This window comes from Macaca nemestrina, chromosome 5, assembly GCF_043159975.1.
Source record: "Macaca nemestrina isolate mMacNem1 chromosome 5, mMacNem.hap1, whole genome shotgun sequence".
NCBI lineage: Eukaryota > Metazoa > Chordata > Mammalia > Primates > Cercopithecidae > Macaca > Macaca nemestrina.
The window spans coordinates 41,007,894-41,029,603 of NC_092129.1; the positions used below are offsets into that span (position 1 = coordinate 41,007,894).

Sequence of the window (21,710 nt, forward strand, 5' to 3'; positions counted from 1 at the left end):
GAGGGATTTTATAAAGCATTTATCAAGCCTTACCACACCAGTAATCTTCCTAACAGATGTGCTAGTATTCTAAAATAGGCCATAGAAATAAGTTGTGTGAAACAGACACAGGTAAACAAACAACAGCGGTTATTACTTGTGACATTTTATTGGCGTATGACAATTTACAAGGGTCCCTGTTGCATTATACATCACACTGAGTAAGAATCGTTTAGCCATCTACATTCAATGTTACTTACTGGGTAATATTTTTCTCAAATTATAATTCCCGACACTGATTTTACCTGTGACAAAAGGAAGAATAGTAATTCCTTGAAGTAGACTGTAATTGGAAAAACGTTTTGCTTTTAATATAAAAATTCCTAGGATGCTGAAAGGTACACATACACACCTAAAGAGTCATGGCCTTCTTAAACAGCTTTCTTAATCCTTTCTGGAAATATCCTTTGGTTCAGTTTTTATTGCCCTTCTCTAGGCAAAATATGTTAACGCAGGTATCAATGAGTTATTTCCTAGCATTTGTAAGCAAATATCCTTGCCAAGAGGAACCATTCAACTTTTATAATGTCGTAAAGTGTGGAGTTAAGATGTGTTTTAAAAAAATATACAGGCTACTTTTTATATGCTTGATCTGAAAAAGATAACATCCATAATGACATTCTATTACAGAGTTCTTACCATCACCCTAGCCTACTATATTCTGGTATAACACTCTTTCCTCAATTTTGTTTAATAGAATAAAAGTAACCAAAGGTTAAAGCAGTGCATTTGAACTTAAAATATAACCTGCCCACAGGAATTAAGTAGCTTTATTTCCACTCCCTATTAAATAATTTCTCAAATCCCCTTTTATCTATTGTCTTAAGTGGATAAGCACATAGTCATGCACACAGATTTGATGTCTAACCAAGTAACTGTTATGTATTTATTTGTATACAATAAAAGGGTCATGAAAATTCTGTGTTGGGGATCACATCCATGTTGCTTTCACACGTATTATTCTGAACAGGAAAATATCAGTTATGTCCTGATTAATGCAATACATACTTCCTTTGGCAGGTATTTCCTCTGCTTTAATAGACAATTTCAGAAAGACATGTTAAGGGGGGGAAAAAAAAATCACAATACTAAGGATCTGAGGGCCATAAACATCACATATGTTGAGTTTGCTTTTAGTTTTGTTTCCAACAGCTCTTAACCAACGTCCCTGGCTGTAACCGAGGTGCTAGACGCATTGCAAATCCTCGAAAATGTTTTAAGATGAAAGAGCAATACACTTAAGATCTTCAAAAGTTTACATTAACAGAATAAGCATTAGCTCCTTTTAACACACACAACTAAATTAACAAATGAAATGTGTCTACTTTTATATATGCCCATAAAGCAGATAGACTTAACATTGAAATTTAATATTTTAGATTTTCACTCCTTTAAGAGCTATCAATATATAGACACAAAAGATAATTCACATTTGAAAAATTATCTACCTGAAGAATAGAACCCTTAAGAGAAAAAAGAAAAAGCCATTTTACAAACTGCAACTGAAAAGGGGGGAGGTGGGGGGGGGGGGAAACAAGTTAGATCAATGCAGCAACAAGCTTCCTGCCAAAACTTTTATTGGTGACATTTGAAAAACAATTTTCTTAAAATACTATTAATGAACAGTATGTTGTGTTTCTCTATTTTTACTAATAGTTACACTACAAACTAATGTTCAGCTCAAATAAATATGTAAGATATGAAATCAGGTACTAATGTATCAACTTATTCTGCAGGATAAACCTCCTCCATACCAACCCCAGGATTACAGTTTTTCTTCTGTTTAAAACTAGGATGTTCAGTAGAAATGGGGTTTCTATTTGCAGTATTATTACAAACCAGTTTCCTCTCACAAATAGCTAATATCTAAGACCATGACTCAAACTATCAAATAGGAATAGAAAGAGAACACTCGGTTTTGAACGCAAATAGAAAAGGCTCCTAAGAATGTTCTTTATAGGCCACTGCTTGCTTTCAGTAAAAATAACTTTCTCAAAACTTTTCAGTCTAATTTTTAATAGCTTGTACTTTTTAGCTATTGGCAAAGCTTTTTTTTTTTTTTTTTACTCCTTCTTAAGCATTTGCTCAAGTGTTAAACTAGCTTAGTTTACCAAAGTAACAACCTTTTGTCTGTGGTATACTTCAAAAATTAGTCACCCTACAATGTAGTGTGTTCAAATTAAACAGATGTATACAGTTAAAATAATTAGTGTAATCTCTATAAACAATTTCTGTTCCAGGATTTATATGTAGAGCTAACGTTTACTTCAGAATAAAACATTGACAAACAGGGAAGGAAGAGAATCAGAACTTTCACAGAGCTGTACTTGACCGTATCTTATAGACAAAGCAGAATTACAATGCATGTAACAAAAACGTTAAAAGTTTTTTTTAAAAGTTGATAGTTACAAATATGGTACGTAACAATTTTCTACTTTATTTCAGTACAATTTTCAACATACAGTCTACTATTTCTCAAGATATTTGAAAACTTAAAACAAAATTTCTATAGACTACTTGCAAACAGTAAAATTTAAGTAAAATGCTTACATTCTTATTTGAAAACAAAAATCAGGTAAAAAAATGGTGGGTGCAAGTTCTGCTCTGCTGTAATCTTACTTCATTATTTATTATTCCTAAAAAAAGAGAAAAAAAATTAAAGATTAACACAAGATGTGGAGAGTGAAAAGGAACCATATTAATAATTGTTCCTAAAAATGAAATAACTAATTCACCCACCAAACCTGTATCAAAAAAAATCTGTCAGAATCACAAGGTGAAATTTTATACCTTTTCCTCCTTGCGTCTGTCCTTCTTTTCTTCATTATTTTCCATGGTCTCTTCTTCATCTTCAACAATCCCATCCCCTTGGTATTTGTCATGAGTCCATTTAGGACTGCTACCTGATTTTTTGAAGTTAAAGCGCCCTCTGCCACGTTGAAAAGTACCACGACCTCTTCCTCTTTTGGCCCAATAATCCACACCATCATCTCTGTCGTCATGCTACAGAAAGGTTAAAAACAATTGTCAATGAAATGTTTCTTGTAAAGATCATTTCTCCAATCATAAACCACAGTATTAATCTTCTGAAGATTGGATATATGAGATTGGTAATATTCTAAAACAAAACCAGTAAAACTGCATTTTTCAACAAAAATATATTCCATCGTCAAGAGAATAACCACATCTTACTACTTAGCAACCCAAGCACTGAGGGTTACCCAATCATTTGGAGAATCTCAACTGCTAAATTACCACTGATTTTTAGAATTCTCAGTTTTGTTTTCGTATTATGTCAATCCAAGTCCACTTATTACACCAAATGCAATGAGATAAAATAACCAGTTTTTCTGGTTATTTCTAACCATGTTAGTCATAAATATGCGGCAGAAAGTCATAAAAATATCACTAACGTTCACTAAAATGAAACTGGTGGTATGAATTTTATACTTTACATATAAAAGTAGATTTTAAATATACTGAGATTGAAATCTAGATCAATGTATAGTACATATCAATGTTCTGGGTTAGAGAATTTCAACGGTAAATCATGACATGGTCCCTAGAATTAACACCTCACTCAGTTCTTCTTCATCAATCTAAAGTACTGCAATTATCACATCCCAGCTTTAATTATTAATTATATTCAAATACAGATGTTCCCTAAATTACGAATTTTTCTATTAAGCAAAACAATCTGCAAAACTGAAAAGTACTAGACTTTGTAGATGAGTAGAGATGGGTATTATATTCATACAAAAGGCCAAGGGAGTCCTGTATGTAATTTAATTAACTGCTAACTTACTAACTTTGTCACCCACAAAAATGAGAAATAAAGCAAAATGCCCCTGTATGAGAAAAGCGGTATAATGCAAACAAAATGTTGTGTAATCTATAGAGTACTAGTAGTGAGCAATCATCCAAAAGCCACTAAAACTTTTTTTACGTAATATGTGATATGAGTTTTTTTTTTCCCCCAAAACAGAAGACTTTGCCTTTGGACATATTCATTTAACTGATTAACCCCCTTCATGACTTGAAAAGTTCAATTATATGGGTAACTAACAGGCTATATGAAAGAGAACTTACCAACTGCTAATAATCTATCTTTATCAAACCATTCAAAGATTACTAGGTAGAGGTGTACATGACTCTATAATGAATCTTGGAACTATCAAAAGTGCAAATTTAAATACAGCAGTTTATTGCAAACCCAAAATAAACTACTTTAAAACAGCCTGCCACTAAAAATAATGCCCACTTGACTACATAATTTCATGCTCCCTTATCACATTAACATACCCAACTCTTGAGAGCTTTTTTATGATATTTACACAATACGCCATGGATTCTGGGAAGAGGTTTTGGAGTACAAGCACGGATTTAAATCACCACAAACTGTGTGACTTTGGGCAACCTCTCTAGAATTTACTTCATTTTAATAATATGTTCCTTGAGGGAACACAGATCAGTAGAAAGTGCCTGGCCCAGTGTCTGACAAGCAAGCACTCAACAAACGGTGGCAATAATGTTTCTATAGTGTGTAATATGGGTCTGGCCCTGTTCTGAACACTTTACATGTACTTATTCATCTAATCCTCACAACAACCCTCTAAAATACTGTTACTATCCCCATTTTAGAAATAAAGAAACTGAGGCACAAAGAAATTAAGTAACTTGCCCAAGGTCACAGAGCTAGCCCTTTCTTCTAACCCTTGTGACCATCACCCATAAAACACATTTCCCAGATACCCTGGTGGCATATATGATTACCACACCAGGTAGTTAAGAGTTAGCAGAAACAGAAAAGCCAATGGCAAAGCTAAACACTGGGGTTAAATTAGCCATTGCTTTTAATATACAATCATCTGAAACTTGGCAAACACAACAGCACCTAAACAATGACTGTGTCTTTCGTAGGGTATCCTGGCAGCTACTTAATTGAGATTTTTGATGCTAAACATATTCTTAATACTCAAGTTTTATATCGAAGATTTCAATCTCATTATTAAAATTTTTAAATTTTAATTATCTCAGATTAAGATGGGCCAGAAGTTAGATATTTATACACAGCTAAGAACATGTTAACAAAGGAGTCTGTATTAGAACCAAGACCTTCTGAATCATCTTCTCTCTTCTCTACAAAAGGATCAAGTTTCAAACAGTTAATTACCAAAACTCCAATCCTGAACCCCCTTCCCCACCAGGGATTTTCTCTTCCTTTGAAGGCAGCAACTCAACACTGAGAACCTTCAGTACTTTCCCACTTGCTCCAACTCTTCACACTCATCACTCCATAGAATTTCAGGTTCTAACTAAAACTAGTATCTTTCCTGGAATTTTTATTATTGAAAACATTATCACACCTTTGCATAAAACAAATCTTAGAGATAGGAAATTTCAGAAAAGAATGCAACAAAGATTACTATAACTCAGTATTGGACAACAAATAGTACAAACAAGACCTTTCAGAACCCTGACTCTGGAGCCCAATGAGTTAAGTCCTGACCCCACTGCTACTAGCCACATAACTCTGGTTAAGCTACTCAACCTCTGTACCTCAGGTTTTTCCATCCACAAAAATGGAATAACAGCCCCAACTCAAAAGGCTTTTTAAAGTATTAATACGTACGGAATACTCACAACAGCACCGAGCATGGTACATAATGCTTAATAAATGTTATCTATTATTACTAAGCTTTGTTTTGTTTTTTTGAGACAGATTCTCGCTGTCTCCCAGGCTGGAGTATAGTGGCACAATCTTGGCTCACTGCAACCTCCGCCTCTTGGGTTCAAGCGATTCTCCTGCCTCAGCCTCCTGAGTAGCTGGGACTATAGGCAACGCGCCACCACGCTCGGCTAATTTTTGTATTTTTAGGAGAGACAGGGTTTCCACATGTTGGCCAGGCTGGTCTTGAACTCCTGACCTCGTGATCTGCCTGTCTCGGTGTCCCAAAGTGCTGGGATTACAGGCATGAACCACCGTGCCTGGCCTGTTATTACTAAGTATTAATGTTTCATCCAAATGGGCAAACTCTCTTAAACTGGTCAATTGTTCTGAAAGAACCTAAGGGAATGAATGTCTAGTTTTAGAAGACTTTCCTTCTGAATCGTATTTTTCTTTTTTTCCCTCAACATTCCTTTACATGTAAGATACAAAATTTTTTAATTTAACTATCCATGTGAAAACCAAAGTTGCCATTTCAATGGCTCATAATTAAGTAAAAACCAAAATAATTAACTTTGGGAATTGATTTATAAGGAAACAGTGTGTAATTTTGCTTGATATTCTAGTGAACATGATCAGTCTGTGGCAAATCAGTGTATACGGTTTTTTTTTTTTTTTTTTTTTTTTTTGAGACGGAGTCTCGCTCTGCCGCCCAGGCTGGAGTGCAATGGCCGGATCTCAGCTCACTGCAAGCTCCGCCTCCCGGGTTCACGCCATTCTCCTGCCTCAGCCTCCCGAGTAGTTGGGACTACAGGCGCCCGCCACCTCACCCGGCTAATTTTTTGTATTTTTAGTAGAGACGGGGTTTCACCGTGTTAGCCAGGATGGTCTCGATCTCCTGACCTCGTGATCCGCCCGTCTCGGCCTCCCAAAGTGCTGGGATTACAGGCTTGAGCCACCGCGCCTGGCCTGTGTACGGTCTTATACAGAGACCAAGATTTTTAAATATAACCCAGCAAAGCAACATATAAAAATACTACTGCTACTTATATATGGCTAAATTCTTAAAATAAGACACTCTTCTTAATGAAACTACTGCCTAATTAAATGCCAACCCAAAATGAGTATGTATTTTTTAAGGGATAGCAGATTCTTAAGAGAATGCCATAGAAAAAAAGGCCTAAATTTTGTATTTGTAAGTTGTTAAAAGTGGCAAACAATTACTATCTACATGTTCACCTCTCATTCCTTCTTCACCTCCTGACCTATCATACCTGGTCTACTTCTCTGGCATTTTTACTCTCTCTCACTTTTCACCCCACCTTTGATATGTTGGTCTTTATCTCTTCTCTTCTGTGATCTTACCACAGCTTTAACAGTGACCTATAAAATTACAGCACTTTTTTTTGTTTCTCTAAATTTGAATTACCAACTATCCACTGGACAGCTCCATTTCTCCCAAGAACTTCAAATTCAACCTGTTCAGAACAGAACTTAATCTTTTTAAAGCAGCTTCTTTCCTATAGATTTAGATTCCTTCCTCTCACTACCAACATCTCTGAATTCAAGTCCCCATAAATGTTACTTTTTCTCAAATCTAGCCCCTTAGTTCAGACACTATATTTTCTCAAATTGCTTAACTTTTAACACCCATGATTTATGTAAACTCTGCTTAAAACTCTATTTTCTTAAAAGTTTTAAGACCTTTGACACTGTGACTCCTTGTACTCAATTTTCCCAAACTTATACCAACCATCTAGCCATCTGAATACTATAGTTCTCTATACCATGCTGTTTCACTCCTTCTGCTATGTGCAGTACACTTGCCTACCTCTTAACCTCAAGATTAATTAAGGTCAAGTTCCTCTACAAAAGTCTCTTCTAATCACTCTCTCCCTTTGCAAAAATCCACCTATTCCTTCTTTGGGAAAAGCAAAAAGCCACCATATATATTTAGAATGTTTGTTTCTCTACTACTAGTCTCTAAGTCAAAAATTGGAATCACATCCTACTTGTCTTTCCATCCTTAGTACCTAGCATAAACATAATCCTACTTGTCTTTCCATCCTTAGTACCTACCATAAACATGTCTGTTAATACATAAATGATTGAACCAAGAAGTAGATGGATCTTTCACATTTTTCTACGTATCAAATGCCTTTTACTTTCCAGAATGTCAATTCAAGCCACTCAAGAAGCATAAACTGAGAAAACGTTATGCATAACGCACTCTGTAACTTTTTTTTTGGTTCTTGGTCATTAACATGCCAAAAAAGAGGCAAATGGAAATATATTTTTGAAACAAATATATTGTTTTTCCAGACAAAACAGAGATCCACTGTGAACTACAGCTATAATCTCTAAGTAGGTATGTCATGGACATTGAGGTTTATTCAAATATATTCATAAAAAGCCAACTGAAAAAGTCAACAACTCTTCAAGTCCAATACAATTTTCTTCCATGGAAGCAACTAGTTTTCAGAACTAGTCTCTGAAACATAAATTCTCTGAAAAGCCATGATAAAAAAAAATGAATACTTCTGGTAATAGTTTTGGTATATTCTCGTACACCTCTATAATGCAGCAGGGACCCTTTTCCCCATGCCAAACAGCAGAAAATGCCCATCCTTATCTAGAGAATCCTTCAAGACCTATCACCTCTAGCTTCATCCTTGAAAAACTATTTCAGAGGGAAAAGCACCTCTACCACAGGAAGCACCAAATTAGTTTACCTAGCAGCAACTTTTCTGTAATTTTTCATCATCTTTTTTCACCAATGAAAGCTGACAGCCTCCCTAAAATTCTTAATTACACGTACTTTGAAAAAATTCTTCTCCTTTTCATTTAAACAAATAGCTATGATGATGGAAGGTACATCTTAATGTGAAGTTTCTACAACTGTCACTGTCTTATAGACAGATATAAAACAAACATTAAGCTCAACTATAATATAATGTTCTTCTCTGAATGTGGGTAACAAATCAGGTATATTTTTCGCTTACCCTGATCAGCCTATGTTTAATATCAAGAAAGTATGAACAGGACTAAAGGGACCCACATTTTTCAAAATTTCAAATCATCTGGGTAATTATTTTAAAAAAGGTTTCCCACATAACGGTGAATCTTCTTATAATAGTGGTTATCTGTACTCAAATGTATTCACCTAGTATGCTTTGAAAATTAATGCAAACCAAATAAACACAGATGTCTAACACCCACCAAGAAGTACTTCTTGCTCTTTGGGGTATATTCTGGATCCCATTCCTCTTCCTTCGGTCTCTTTTGAAAAGTAGTATTTGAGTTGTTTGGACCAGTATTTGTCCCAGCAAAAACTCCTCTGGCTCTTCCTCTGCCTCTAATTCGAAACTGATTAACATTAACAAAGTTGTTTAGTGATGCAATCAAAAGGTATTTAGTTACATGCAAACTCTAATTTTACTGCAGTAACAAAAAACATACGCCCTAATTTCCTATCTAAATCTCGTAGCCATTGAGGATGAAAAGGATGGCCATTTTATATCATAGGCAAAAAATTCTGCCAACTAAAAGTTGAGTAGGTTAAGAAGAAATGATCAACCTAAGTGTTAGAATACTGTACTTTCAAGGACTGAACTAATTTTTTTATTTTTTTGAGACAGTCTCGCTCTTTCTCCCAGTCTGGAGTGCAGTGGCACAATCTCGGCTCACTGCAAGCTCTGCCTCTCAGGTTCACGCCAATTCTCCTGCCTCAGCCTCCCGAGTAGCTGGGACTACAGGCGCCCGTCACCACGCCCGGTTAATTTTTTGTATTTTTAGTAGAGACAGGGTTTCACCGTGTTAGCCAGGATGGTCTTGACCTCCTGAACTCATGATCCACCCGCCTCGGCCTCCCAAAGTGCTGGGATTACAGGCATGAGCCACCGCGCCCGGCCTGAACTAATATTTTTAAATAATCAAGCTGTTTTTCCTTTTTACTAGCCAAAAGTTATCTAATTTCTTTGAATTACCATAGAAGCCCCAAGTATTCAGCCATACCTAACACTATATAAGCAAAGCTCTTCTCTTTCCCAAATTATCTAATTAATGAACTCCACCAAAACCCAACTAGATAACTCGCTCAAGGTAGGAGTGTGAATCTAGAAATTAAAGAGGCAAGAAGATGCACTACCATAAAGTCATTATATTAATAATTATAACGACTTACGGAAACATGGGGATAATGTACACGCTATATGAAATATTTCTGATTTCTATGATTGATACCCATATAAGCAAGGATTTGAAGAAAGCAGGCAAAATGAATGTAACTGTAATACAGAGATGAACATACAGGGGTTTTATTAAGGCGTTAGGGTACTTTTTCAAAAACTAAGTGATTAAAGAAATGTTATTACCAATCAGTAACTTTCCTTGACTCTTGGTCTTTAAGGACTAGGTACAGTTATTGATCTCGAAGTCAAGAAAAGTACCTAGTTTATACAGATGCTTCTAGATCTCAAAATGGTATTTCTAAATGAAGACAGCACTTCAAACACCACTTCATGTTTCAATACTACCTCTGACTTTAGGAATAATGACACACATAACATCTCTAAGTCATGTATATGACCTTCCTTATGTACATTACTCTAAGATAAACTCCTACCAAACAATCAAAGATAATTTTTTCACTTACAAAGGTTCCTCGTGGTCGGCTAACTCCTGCAAAGCCTGAGTATTCTTTCATTTCATGGTGAGTTTTAAATTCTTCTTCTCTTTCCTTCTTACTCTCCTTTTCTTCTCGAGAACTGGGAGAAGAAGGTGATGCTGAAGAGGATGAAGATCGAGAATGATCTTGCTCTCTACTTTTATGTTTACTGCAAAATAAAGAAAACAAAAAATGTGCTACTTTTAAAAAGATAAAGACCCTGCTGAATCTTACAATAGAAGAGATATTTTTCAAGTCAAAAACACTATCCCCTAATAAAATTATGTAAATAAAATAATTGGGTGTTAAATTTTGACACAATCTGTTTCCATTCTCCTTCAATATGTGTTTTACATCAATAATGAAAAACATGCTAGGGCCTGCCAGTTAGAAAATAGTAGTCTGTAAAGGTCAAGAATAAGGTTCAGTTCTTTAGTATTTTTAAATTAACTTATATCTTTTATTACTTTAACGAAAGGAAGAGAAGAGTAGGAAAAAGTAAGGATGTTCTTAAGGCCAAGTTTCAAAATGACTGCAGTTTGTACACTCTGGGTGAAAATAGTTGGTATAGTTTGGGCTATAGTACCATTATAGCAAATAAAAAGCATATGACATTACAAATAACAGCCATAAATTTAATAACACAAATAAAATCCACCATTTACCTAATGAATAGCAAGGAAAAAGATTATCTATAATACTTTGTGTTCCTATTTGCCTCTATGATGATCAAATTTACATGATTTAATGCAACACCCGAAAAGGTCATACCTGTGGTTAACTCTTACCACTGCTAACAGTTTCCATGGAAATATTATTTTGAAAGACTAATACACATTGCTATTTCTAGTCCTTCCTCCCCCCCATCTCTCCCATGTTAAACCACTAGATATCAGTTTAAAATTCTTGTACTCTGGGTGTTATGAGTTGAAAAAGTGCGGAATCAAGCATAACGAACCAAAGTTCTTACACAAACTGTTTCTAGAAATGCACTGCATTGAAGTCCAACCTCCTGATGTAGCCTGGATAATAGGACACATTAATTTGTCATTTTTTTTTTCAGTGTTAGCTTGCTATTCCAAAGTTTTTGTCCTCATCCACCATAAGCCGTGTAAAAGACAAATACATTTTTGCTGTAAAACAAATAATTTTAATTGTTTAAATTTAAACATTCGATTACACAGTCAAAATTGAAAGCAATTAAGCTGACAATTATTAAAGGCTAATTAGAAGCTAAAACCTATCTTAGTCAGTTTGAACAATTACCTGTCATCTTTGTAAGATTTGTATTCCTTGTAATCTTTTGGAGTTTTTTCCTGCTTTCTTGATCCACTGGATTCCCTGGAGCCCTTGGAATCTCCCCGTTCTTTACTTCTTTCTTTTCTACGGCGATCAATGTCATGCCGAAGGTCAGCAGAGTCACACCTTAATTTTTTATCTCCCTATAAAAGACAGACGTAAAATACAGATTTCAGGGAAGAAATAGAAAAAATATATATACACATATTACAGAGTTAAATTTTATGCCAGCTTCTAAACTGGCATTTTAGTATCAGAAAATAATGAATCATATAAGATACTATCACTTAGTTTTTGTTAAAAAGTACTTGATTATTTTTACTAAACATTTGGGTATACAAAGTGCAGTGGAACTGGGGAAATTATTAAAAGCTAAGTATCTTGAGAATTTTGCAGGTTTTTATCCAAAACAATCTATAATAAATTTTTGTACAGTAAATGATACAAATATTTTTTCCACTCAGCATATCCTATTATCCCTCATCCTTCCAAATGCTGTTTTCAATAGTTGAATACAGATGTTATAATCTGTAGTTGTGATGTAGCCTTCTACCTAAAAAAGAGAGACCCTAACATAATGGTTCTCATTACTTAAGCCTCATTATGATCAAGCTCTTCCCAAATAATCTGACCAACCCAATAAAAAAAAAACTTCAAAAGAATTCTATAATTTCCATAACATGCACGTAAAATATGATTAATGAAACCAATTGAGGTTGAACAAGGGTAGAAACAAAGCCAGAAAGATATTCGCAATCCTGTACTCAGTATCTTGGGCCATATACTGCCCTTTCTCAATTCAGGTATTGCAACAGACATTAGTTTAACTGGGTCACAATTCACCTCCTTCTTGTTCCATTGCTTTTTCAAATACTATATAATTTAGGAAGATGGAAAGAGGCATCTAGGAATGAAGAGAAATTATACATCAGTAAGATGCTAAGCAATGTGGACATCCTTGCTAGTATTCAACAATAAGTAGTATTTACTCTGGGAAGTCTGGCTATAATATTCATAAGCATTCATAAAACTGAAAGTACGTATCTCCAAATGGTATCAACTACTCACCTATTTGCTCCCAAAGTCACAAAGAAAAAAATCTGATCAAGAGCAAAAAAACCTTCCTATTCACCTAGGTATTACCAAGTCCACAAGTAACAAGATAATATAAGTGAAACCACTTTGCAAATTACAAACTATATATACATAATTACATATTAACATTATTCATCCAGACAGGAAGATAAAAACCAATGGCATATCCTCTTATCTATTCATCAGTTATCTCTACTTTTTCTCCTCTGGATCAAAATCTGGTCTAAGTAATGAGGAGAGAAGATACTCACTGTCAGAGCATGAGGACAGACTAAACTGTTGGGAAAACTAAATTTAACAACTTTGAACCCAAGGTGTTATTTAAGTTAAAAACCAAAAAAATCATTCACTTCTCAGAATCTGTTCTTTCAAGATCAATACACCCCATGCAAAACAAAACAAAACAAAACAAAACAAAAAAAACACCTTATTTGTAAGCTCTAGATTCCACATCTAGTAATAGCATGCCCTATTAAACTTGTACACTACCACTGTCCATAATAGCTTCTAGTAACAAATGTGCCTGTTTTCAAAATAACCCAATTATTCAACAACTCTGCAAAACAGAAGCATTCTCGTTTTTCTAATTAGAAAAGCAAAGTTCCAGAGGTTATTTTCCAATTATCATGTAGATAGTACTTAGTGACAGCCAGAATTGGAATCAAGCAGTACTTCCAAGTCCCCTAATCTCTTCAAAACAGTTGTTCCCTATCTTTCCCCACATTTCTACTACTAGACATTTTATGGCCTGATATAGATTAGTCTACCTGGCAAAGGTCATTTTGAATTGTCAGAGTATATTGGAGACCCCTTAACCACTGAATTCCATTCTCACCAAGACCCCTCAATGTCTTTCACAGGCTCCTTTCTCATGTTTAAAAGACATTCCCCCATTCCCCAAATATTCCAAGAGTGATAAGTCTTTGCTCCAAACGTTTTTTGTAAATCAGTACTTAGAATGCTTATTTCTTAATCCACGTCAAAAATGCCCAGTAGCATGGGGATTACTTCTTATCTGTGAAGAACCTAGAGATATTAAATTTAGACACACAAATCGAGAAATATTTACTCTCGCTAATGAATCTCATCTCAAAATTCTTCTTTGATTTTATAATTTTCCTTTGTCTACCCACTGATTCTTTACGGTTTTCTTAGGACTATTTTTTTTCCTTTCATTAGCGTTTTGAAAAAATACTCCTGGTTTAAATTTAAGATAGCATAGTGTCAGCTTAATTTCTTCCAGGAAGGAATAGTATGCATACTACCATGATGTAGTTATGAATTAAAAGTAGAAGATATCTATAGACATTTTACCTTGAGAAACTATATTTGGTACAATATCATTAACTAAGCTGAACTTAACATGAAAAAAATTACATTCAAAAACATACCTTCTGATTTTCTTCTTTAAAAACTCTCTCTTCCCCTGCTAAACGGGTATGCTTCCTCAAGGTACTTGGTGAGATGTCAATTCTCCTTAATGTAAAATAAAGTATATTTTTAGTCATATTACTAACTTTTTGGTTTGAAAACATCCACACGATTACCCATTTTCCTAAGACAGTTATTTCTCTCCCAATCAACTAATTGAGCACACCAAGACTATTAATTTACTAATACATAATTAAGAAAAAATATCCACGAAGAATGAATTAAAATGCTCCAACCAGATATTTTTATATAGAAGTCTGGCCTTTAAAACATCCAACTTATTGACCAAAAATAGAAAAAATGTGTTTTGATTAAACTGGGTATCATTTTAAACATCAACAAACACACATGAATAGGATTATTTGCTCCTGTCTTCAATATTTTTAGATATTCAAGTGCCCCTTTGGTTTTATTCTGCGCCTTTCCTTTTTAAGTCAGTATCGGTTGCAACTACCCAGTGCTGCTTTAGCAGTCATCACCAAAACCACACCAACTGTGTATGAAGTACCAAGTCAGATACTTCATAGCCAGTATCACTGTCACTGCCACCCTGCAAAATTGGCATGATTATCCACATTTCATATATGAAAAAATTGATGTCCAGGGATTAAGTTGTTCATCACAATGCAATGAAGAGACACAGCCAGGATTTCAACACAACTATCTGACTTCAGTGCTCATGCTTTTGTTCTCTCTCTCTCATGGAACATTTTTTATTTCACAAACTTACTAGAAATTCAAAGGTTACTCTAGGCCTTCACTGCCCCTCCCAAAAACCAGACTAACTGATAACTATTTAATTCCATACTGCAGAGAAGTAAGAGTTAATATTTCAAGTTCTAACAACCAGTTTCAACTAAGCTGAAAATTGAGAATTATAGAATTTTCAAGACTTAGAAATATATTTAAAGCATAAATGAGGAATAAAACCAAATTTGTATCAATGACAAAAGCAAACTTCCAATACAATATTGTTTTAACAGAGTCTTCCTACCAAAACAACGTTTTTATATGTCAATTCAGCAGGATACATACCTGTGTATTTCAGGGCTCTTTTGCCGAGTACTATGTTCTTCAGTGGCTTTCTGATACGAAGTGAACCGCTCGTTTAGGGTCATTGCAGCTGACTTGAAGTATTGCTCTGTTGATTTAGAAGAAATACTGTCCAATTAGTTTAGTTTACTTTAAGAGAGATTTGTTTGTGACAGAAGGGCATGTAGCAGGTGAAAAGAAAATAAAAATACTCAAGAAACCTAGCAAAAGAGAATCAAGTGTTACAAGGAACTCCTACCCTTTCAATTTCTTGTACCTGAACAGGAAAGTGCTTCAAAAGTTGCTCACAGGTCCCTGTCAATACTACATCTAATCCAAGAGCAATTAATAGATTAAATCAAGAGTCTCTAATTCTACTTCATTAATACACTACTTCCTCAGAATAAAAAGGAACACAATCTATGGATGTTCTAATACCTTGCCAATATGAACCAATGACGTTACTTCAAGTAATCATTTGCAGAAAACAAAAATTAACAAGAAAATATGGAGTTAACCAAAAAGCTAGTTTGAGTAAACTATTAAATTTCATCAGTGACTATGCTGCCATATCAACAAAAATGGATTTATAAAAACACTGAATACTATCATTGAAATTGGAAAAATATTTTTAAATCAACTAACATTCAATAATTATCCAAAAATCTGGCATCTTGGCAAACCCAACAGCACATTTGATATTGCTGTTTTGTCTCTCTCTAAACAATTTTCAAACTAGTAATATCAATACTGATTATTTTAAAAACCAGTTAAAAAGATATGTTGTAAATGTAAAATAGAAAGACGTATAAAGTCATGAGCTATGAAATGTCACATTATGAAGCAAGCTATCTGCTTAACAGGTCAACATACATCTGTGTCAACTTACCGCCCAATATCCAGCACATGTCTCATAACCAATCATTAAAACTTGAAACGGCCACTACAAGGGTAGTGCCTCAATCATAATTCCATGAAACCCAGGAATTTGAGCTAGCAACTCAGTTTTTATGCCATTTTTGCCAGGAAGACAGAAGATTCAACTTTGCCTGTATCTTTCAACAGCTATTTTACTTTGAAACATGGATTTTGCCATTTCAAAACATATTCCAGGACCTAGTTACAATGAAAAAGAAAACATCACTGGGCATTTTCAGCTCTATATAAAGTAAGAGCTGTTCAGATCGGTTGCACAATACCAATTATGAAACATCACTACAGTTTTTTTTAAAAAAAAAAAAGAAAAAAGAAAAAGGAAAAAATTTATCAAAACCTGATCTCAAAATTCAGCAATAAATTGTAAAATGTGGAGATAGGCCAAAAAAGATTTAAAAATTTAAAAAAAGAATGTTTCATATTTTATGTACCACAGTAATATGGTCATAAACTGGTTCACAAACCTACTTAGAGCCAAATAGCAAAACTGTCTTGTTACCGTGTTTAAATAATTACAGCCCAAAAGAAATTCATTTAACTGTTCACTGTTCTGATATATCAACTGCATAAAGAACTGCTAGAGCCAAGTTTCATCTATTACAGTGAGCTGTTCTCATGTCAAAAGACAAATTTTTTAAAAGCTAGGAGGGGATTAATTTTAAAGGACAACAGTCTTTGAAGTTCCTGGGAAAGAACATGTCTCATAGTAAGTTGCTTTTTAAACACAAAAACAAAACTTAACCTAACCCAAAAGAGATACCTAAAAATCTTTGAAAATTACTAGTAACTTTGCAACTATAATTACATACTGGTAAAAATTTAAAAGAAAAAAAAATCATTACTTTAGTTGAAATAAACACCCTTATCTTTAGGACCTAAAGAAGTGTCATCATTATCCTAATTAGTGACTATTCATGTAGCCAGTATTTATATAATATTCTTCTAAATTTCTTGAACGTTTTTCCTCTAAAAATCCTGATAAATTTTCTTGTTTTATCATTTTAAGTTTATATATTAAAAATTAAGTGCAAAAAAGAAAGTTTTTCCACTTTGTATTTCTTTAAAAGTTGAAAAGAAATTCCTAGTAAATAATATTCAATAATCCTGTCTGACTTTGTTATAAATCTATGCCAAGATTTACTATCACAAGCCATAGGCATGCAATGAAAGACTATCTGTAAGCCTTCTGCACTTCAAATACACTACAATGACATACTTAAAAAACACTTTTAGCATTCAACAAATCTACATCATGTTCTACCATGATACAGATTTTTAGGGTATGGTTTCTCCAGCATTTCAATCACTTTTTATTAATTATCTTCCTAAGTTTCAATGCTATCAAGACTAGGGACTGTTCCATGAAACTACTTTTCCAAGTTTTAATAGCATTGATGTATATTTGCTAGCCCTGGGGTACATGAATTATTAAGCATAATTACTCATTTTTTTATTTGCATGCAAGAGAAATTTAATTCACAATACTAAACATACTAAGCATACCTTTAACATGATGAACCAAGGACACAATGTGTTGAATAAATGACTCTGAAGTGCTTTTGCTGGCCTGTGGCAACTTAATGTGGTCAAAGATGGATCGGAACTCTTGCTCCTTCTTGACAGAATGGACAAGTGTACTAGCAAGCAGCCTGTCTTTAGTCAAGGAAGCAGGTCTGGAACATATTGATAACACACACACACAAAATATACCATTGGTTTAAATAAAAAAATGGTATGTTCAGAAAGTTTAAGATAATTAACTGGAATATTAACTACCCACAGATTATTTACTGGGGATCAATATGGAATTACCTGTTAGAATCATCAAGAGGAACAGGTGCCATTTTGAGTTTGACTTCAGGACGATGAGAATCACTCGCTATCATTTTGATCCTAAGTGGGCTTTCCTCTCTGAAGGTAGATTTTTCCCGTGCATCCAGATTCTTGTGTAGAGGGGGACTGTAATCAAAGAGGTCTTTGAGCTTTTCAGACTTTACCTGCTCAGGTGACTGAGTTTCTTTCTTTACTGTTATTCTTTCAGAATTTTTGTCTTCTTCTTTGTGCTTATCTTTTGTAGTGCTAGGCCTTTCCACTACATATCCAGTCTCTTTAAGTTTATAATTTTTTTCTTCTCTAAATCCATCACTTTCTCTATTGCCTTTCAGTGAAACTTTGGACTTGTACTTGAGTCCTTCCTCCTCAGTATTCCGGTGAGATGCAGTAGCAAAACTTTTACCCTGATCTGCGAGGACTGACTTCCTGAACTGTCTATAATCCTCTGTCTCCTCTGTGTCATCCCCTTCTGAATCATTAAACTTTTGTTTTCCAGACTCTTTATCACTGAAGTAATCTAGAGCTTCCTGATCTTCCCATTCTCCCTCTGCCCTCCCTTTCTCTGATCCTTTCTCTTTTGAAGCCTCTTTATCCCTGGTATTACCCCTATCAAGCAGGAATACTCTAGACTCTTCATCTGTGAACCTGCGAATAAGCAAAGAAGAGGATAGTAACTCTGGATTGCATTCACTGTAGATCGCTTCCATATTTAAATGTGTTGCCCAATCCCTCAGGACCAGCAAGAGAGAAAAAACCCTATTGAAAAGTGCTTTTTCAGATCCCACTTTTAAAAATCATTGAAAGTATCCATATAGAACTTATGTACTAACTTTTAAAATAAATTTACATTTGACTTCTGAAGTTTAAAAAGTAAAGCCAACCAAAAACCTGTCCTATTTAGTCACAATCCACAATTCTGCACTATCATGAACTTCTAGAGATTGCCTGAATTTAATTTTTGAAGCTAAGAACCACTAAGGATAATACACATTATTTTAGAATTCTATTGATAACTACCCCCCAAAATTCAGACTGTTTCACTTACTTATCTATTAATATAAACAAGAGTTCACACAAATGGATTTAAATACCATTCCAGTAATACTCTTTATGAGCATCACAAAACAGTTCATATCTACTTGCTCTACAAAAATAATGATTTCTGGCACTGTTTCATAGAAACTAATGATCAGCTCAATCATAAATTCTAGGTTGTGCAGTGCTATTCCACAAACAGCATGTTTCCTCTATTTTCTCACTTTTAAGTCAAATCACAATATATGAAGCAACCAATTTTCATTGTTAGCAACTTTCAGCAACACTTGAGATCAGAATTTAAACAATGTTATCTGTTCCAAATGTCATTAGTCAGTGAGAAATACCATTACCTTTTGTATAGTCAGGCTGAAATCATTAAATATTGACAGCCAGACTGTTTATGCCACCTAAGAACATGCAATATAGCTGCATTATTTATGTAGGTCACATTCTAATAATGAAAAGAACAAAATAAGCCTCCAATGCTTTAATAAACTAAATTTCTAAAAGATTTACAGTTATTAACAACATGTATCATTTAGTTATGCTCTAAGCTACTCAACTTCTCCTCATCTGTATTTTTAATTCTGGACCGAAAATGGTAAAATTAAGAGGAGAAACAGAAATTAGTGGTTTTTTTTTTTTTCTTTTTAAAGAGACAGGGTCTTGCTCTGTTGCCCAGGCTGGAGTGCAGTAGGCACAATCATAGCTCACCAAAGCCTTGAACTCCTGGGCTCAAGAGATCCTCCCACCTCAGCCTCCTGAGTAGCTGGATACATTAATTTTTATTAAAACACTTAGCTTCCAAAGTTCACCAGATAAAAGTAAAAACAATTTGGAATTATCTTAAAATGAAGGAAGTCAAGAGTAAAAACCGCTAGTTAAACATGTATCACAAATTTACATCTTTTAATTCCAAACAGAATTCAAAGAACAAAAACAATATTATACTGTAGATTCTGTATTTTAGTTTTTACCTTTTTAAGAACTTCCCAGTCTTTGCAGTTTCCTGATCTCCACCATCAGGATAAAATGAGGAACGGCCCCTAGACTCATCTCTTGGAGCATTCTGTGGTGCGATTGTCTTTGCAGGACTTCTTCGTGAAGGGATGTGATGAATTGGACTATTCTGAGAGGGACTGTATCGACTAGATCCATTTCCAACAGAACCAGACCCAGACCTTTCAGGACTATGCTGAATGGAATGTGAATGCTGAGAAGGAGTATTTTTTGCAGAATGAACTGTACTGAGCATGGGAGCATCAGAGCAAGATGAACTCTGACTAGGTGGTGTAGCAATAGGTGAAGGACTATGGGGTGATCTAGGACTATTATCATAAGCTGAAAGGCCAGGCCAAATATCACCGGATGTGGCTGATGACTTATTAAATTCATCGATAGATTCAGATGGGTCATGTTCAAATGTATCTTTCGGTTCCTCCTGTGATTTACTTTTCAACGGACTCTCTTCTTGGGGTTCCCCTTCAGCTTTTTTGGTTTGTTTTTCCTGAGACCCTCGTCTTTTAGAAACAGGAGATTTGCTATATGGGGATGAAGAACGAGAAGAGGATGATCTTGGAGACCTAGAAGATCTATATGACCGGCGAGATCTGCTTCTGGATCTTTGAGAAGAAACGGATCTTCTTTTTGGACTCCTGGAACGTGAACGACCTCGTCTAGGACTCCTAGAGTGCCTTCTATTCCAGACAGGTCTATAACCACCTCGATGGTATCTACCTCCTCCTCCTTGATAATACCCTCTACCCCTTCCTCTGTACCCGTAAGGTCGTCTCATTCCTCTATTATTTCTGTAATCACGACGATAATCTCTAGAATACATACGATCTCTACTACGAGACCTTGAATATGTTCTGGAACGAGACCTAGAACTAAAAATGAAATAAATATCAATGCAAGAAAAATAAAGCATTCCATCTTACCATTCTAAATACTCTGGTTGAAAATAACATGTAAATAAATGGTAAAGATAAAAATAGACTTTTTTAAAAAACCTCATCTGTACAAAAGTTTATGGTTTCTAATCAAAAAGCCTAAGGTAACTACTGAGAGAATACATTAAAGACCTTAAAAGTAAAGGCACAAAACACACACACACACACACACACACGTGCGTGTGTTATATATATACCACACACATTAGGACATATTAGCAAATTGTAGTACATCTAGGCAAGCACTTAAACTGATAATTGTGAAAGAATATTTAATGGGATGACATAATATACAGTTAAATGGGGGAAAAGATTACACAAAACTGTATCAGTGAGATACTATTAATTAAATATATACACAAAATAAAGTTAAGCCTGGGGGGAAAAAAAGAATCATCATCAACTACTATTAATTCATAATGGGATTATGGTCATTTGTATTTTCGACTTCTGGTTTCTGTTTTCTATACTAAGTATGTATTACTATTTAAAGAAAAATAACCAGAATTGTTAATTTTTTAACAAAAAGAATTATTTTGTTAGAATTCAAAGAATCAAAGTCGGAAATGAGAAACTATAAAACAATACGCACAGATTTTTCACTGTCAAATTCTTGCATTACCCAATTCATCTCTTAACATTGTGGACAAATACAAAGAAACCTACCATATATTATATAGTAAAATTTGAGACCTGGAGTCAGACTAACTGGATTTCAATC

At 34.5% G+C, this 21,710-nt stretch overlaps 1 protein-coding gene across 11 annotated transcripts in view; it reads right to left on the reverse strand.

Annotated features, from left to right (window-relative positions):
* Nucleotides 1–129: 129 nt before the first annotated feature.
* The window catches only part of LOC105465670 (BCL2 associated transcription factor 1), a 31,816-nt gene continuing 10,235 nt past the window's right edge, over nt 130–21,710 (reverse strand). Inside the window, exons 4-14 of one of the 11 annotated variants that reach the window (XR_011623402.1) lie at nt 20,015–20,920; nt 17,979–18,644; nt 17,670–17,839; nt 15,234–15,339; nt 14,159–14,243; nt 11,640–11,815; nt 11,344–11,506; nt 10,362–10,542; nt 8,927–9,073; nt 2,830–3,042; nt 130–2,675 (exon numbers count right to left, since the gene is read on the reverse strand). Coding sequence is in view for 8 of the 11 variants with exons in the window: in XM_011714225.3 (XP_011712527.2) it covers nt 2,670–2,675; nt 2,830–3,042; nt 8,927–9,073; nt 10,362–10,542; nt 11,640–11,815; nt 14,159–14,243; nt 15,234–15,339; nt 17,670–17,839; nt 17,979–18,644; nt 20,015–20,926 (2,662 nt within the window). In the remaining 3 variants the exon portion in view is untranslated. Of the gene's footprint in view, nt 2,676–2,829; nt 3,043–8,926; nt 9,074–10,361; nt 10,543–11,343; nt 11,507–11,639; nt 11,816–14,158; nt 14,244–15,233; nt 15,340–17,669; nt 17,840–17,978; nt 18,645–20,014; nt 20,927–21,710 lie in introns of all 11 variants that reach the window. The other 10 variants (XR_977708.3, XR_977709.3, XM_071096501.1 and 7 more) reach the window with 10 other exon arrangements.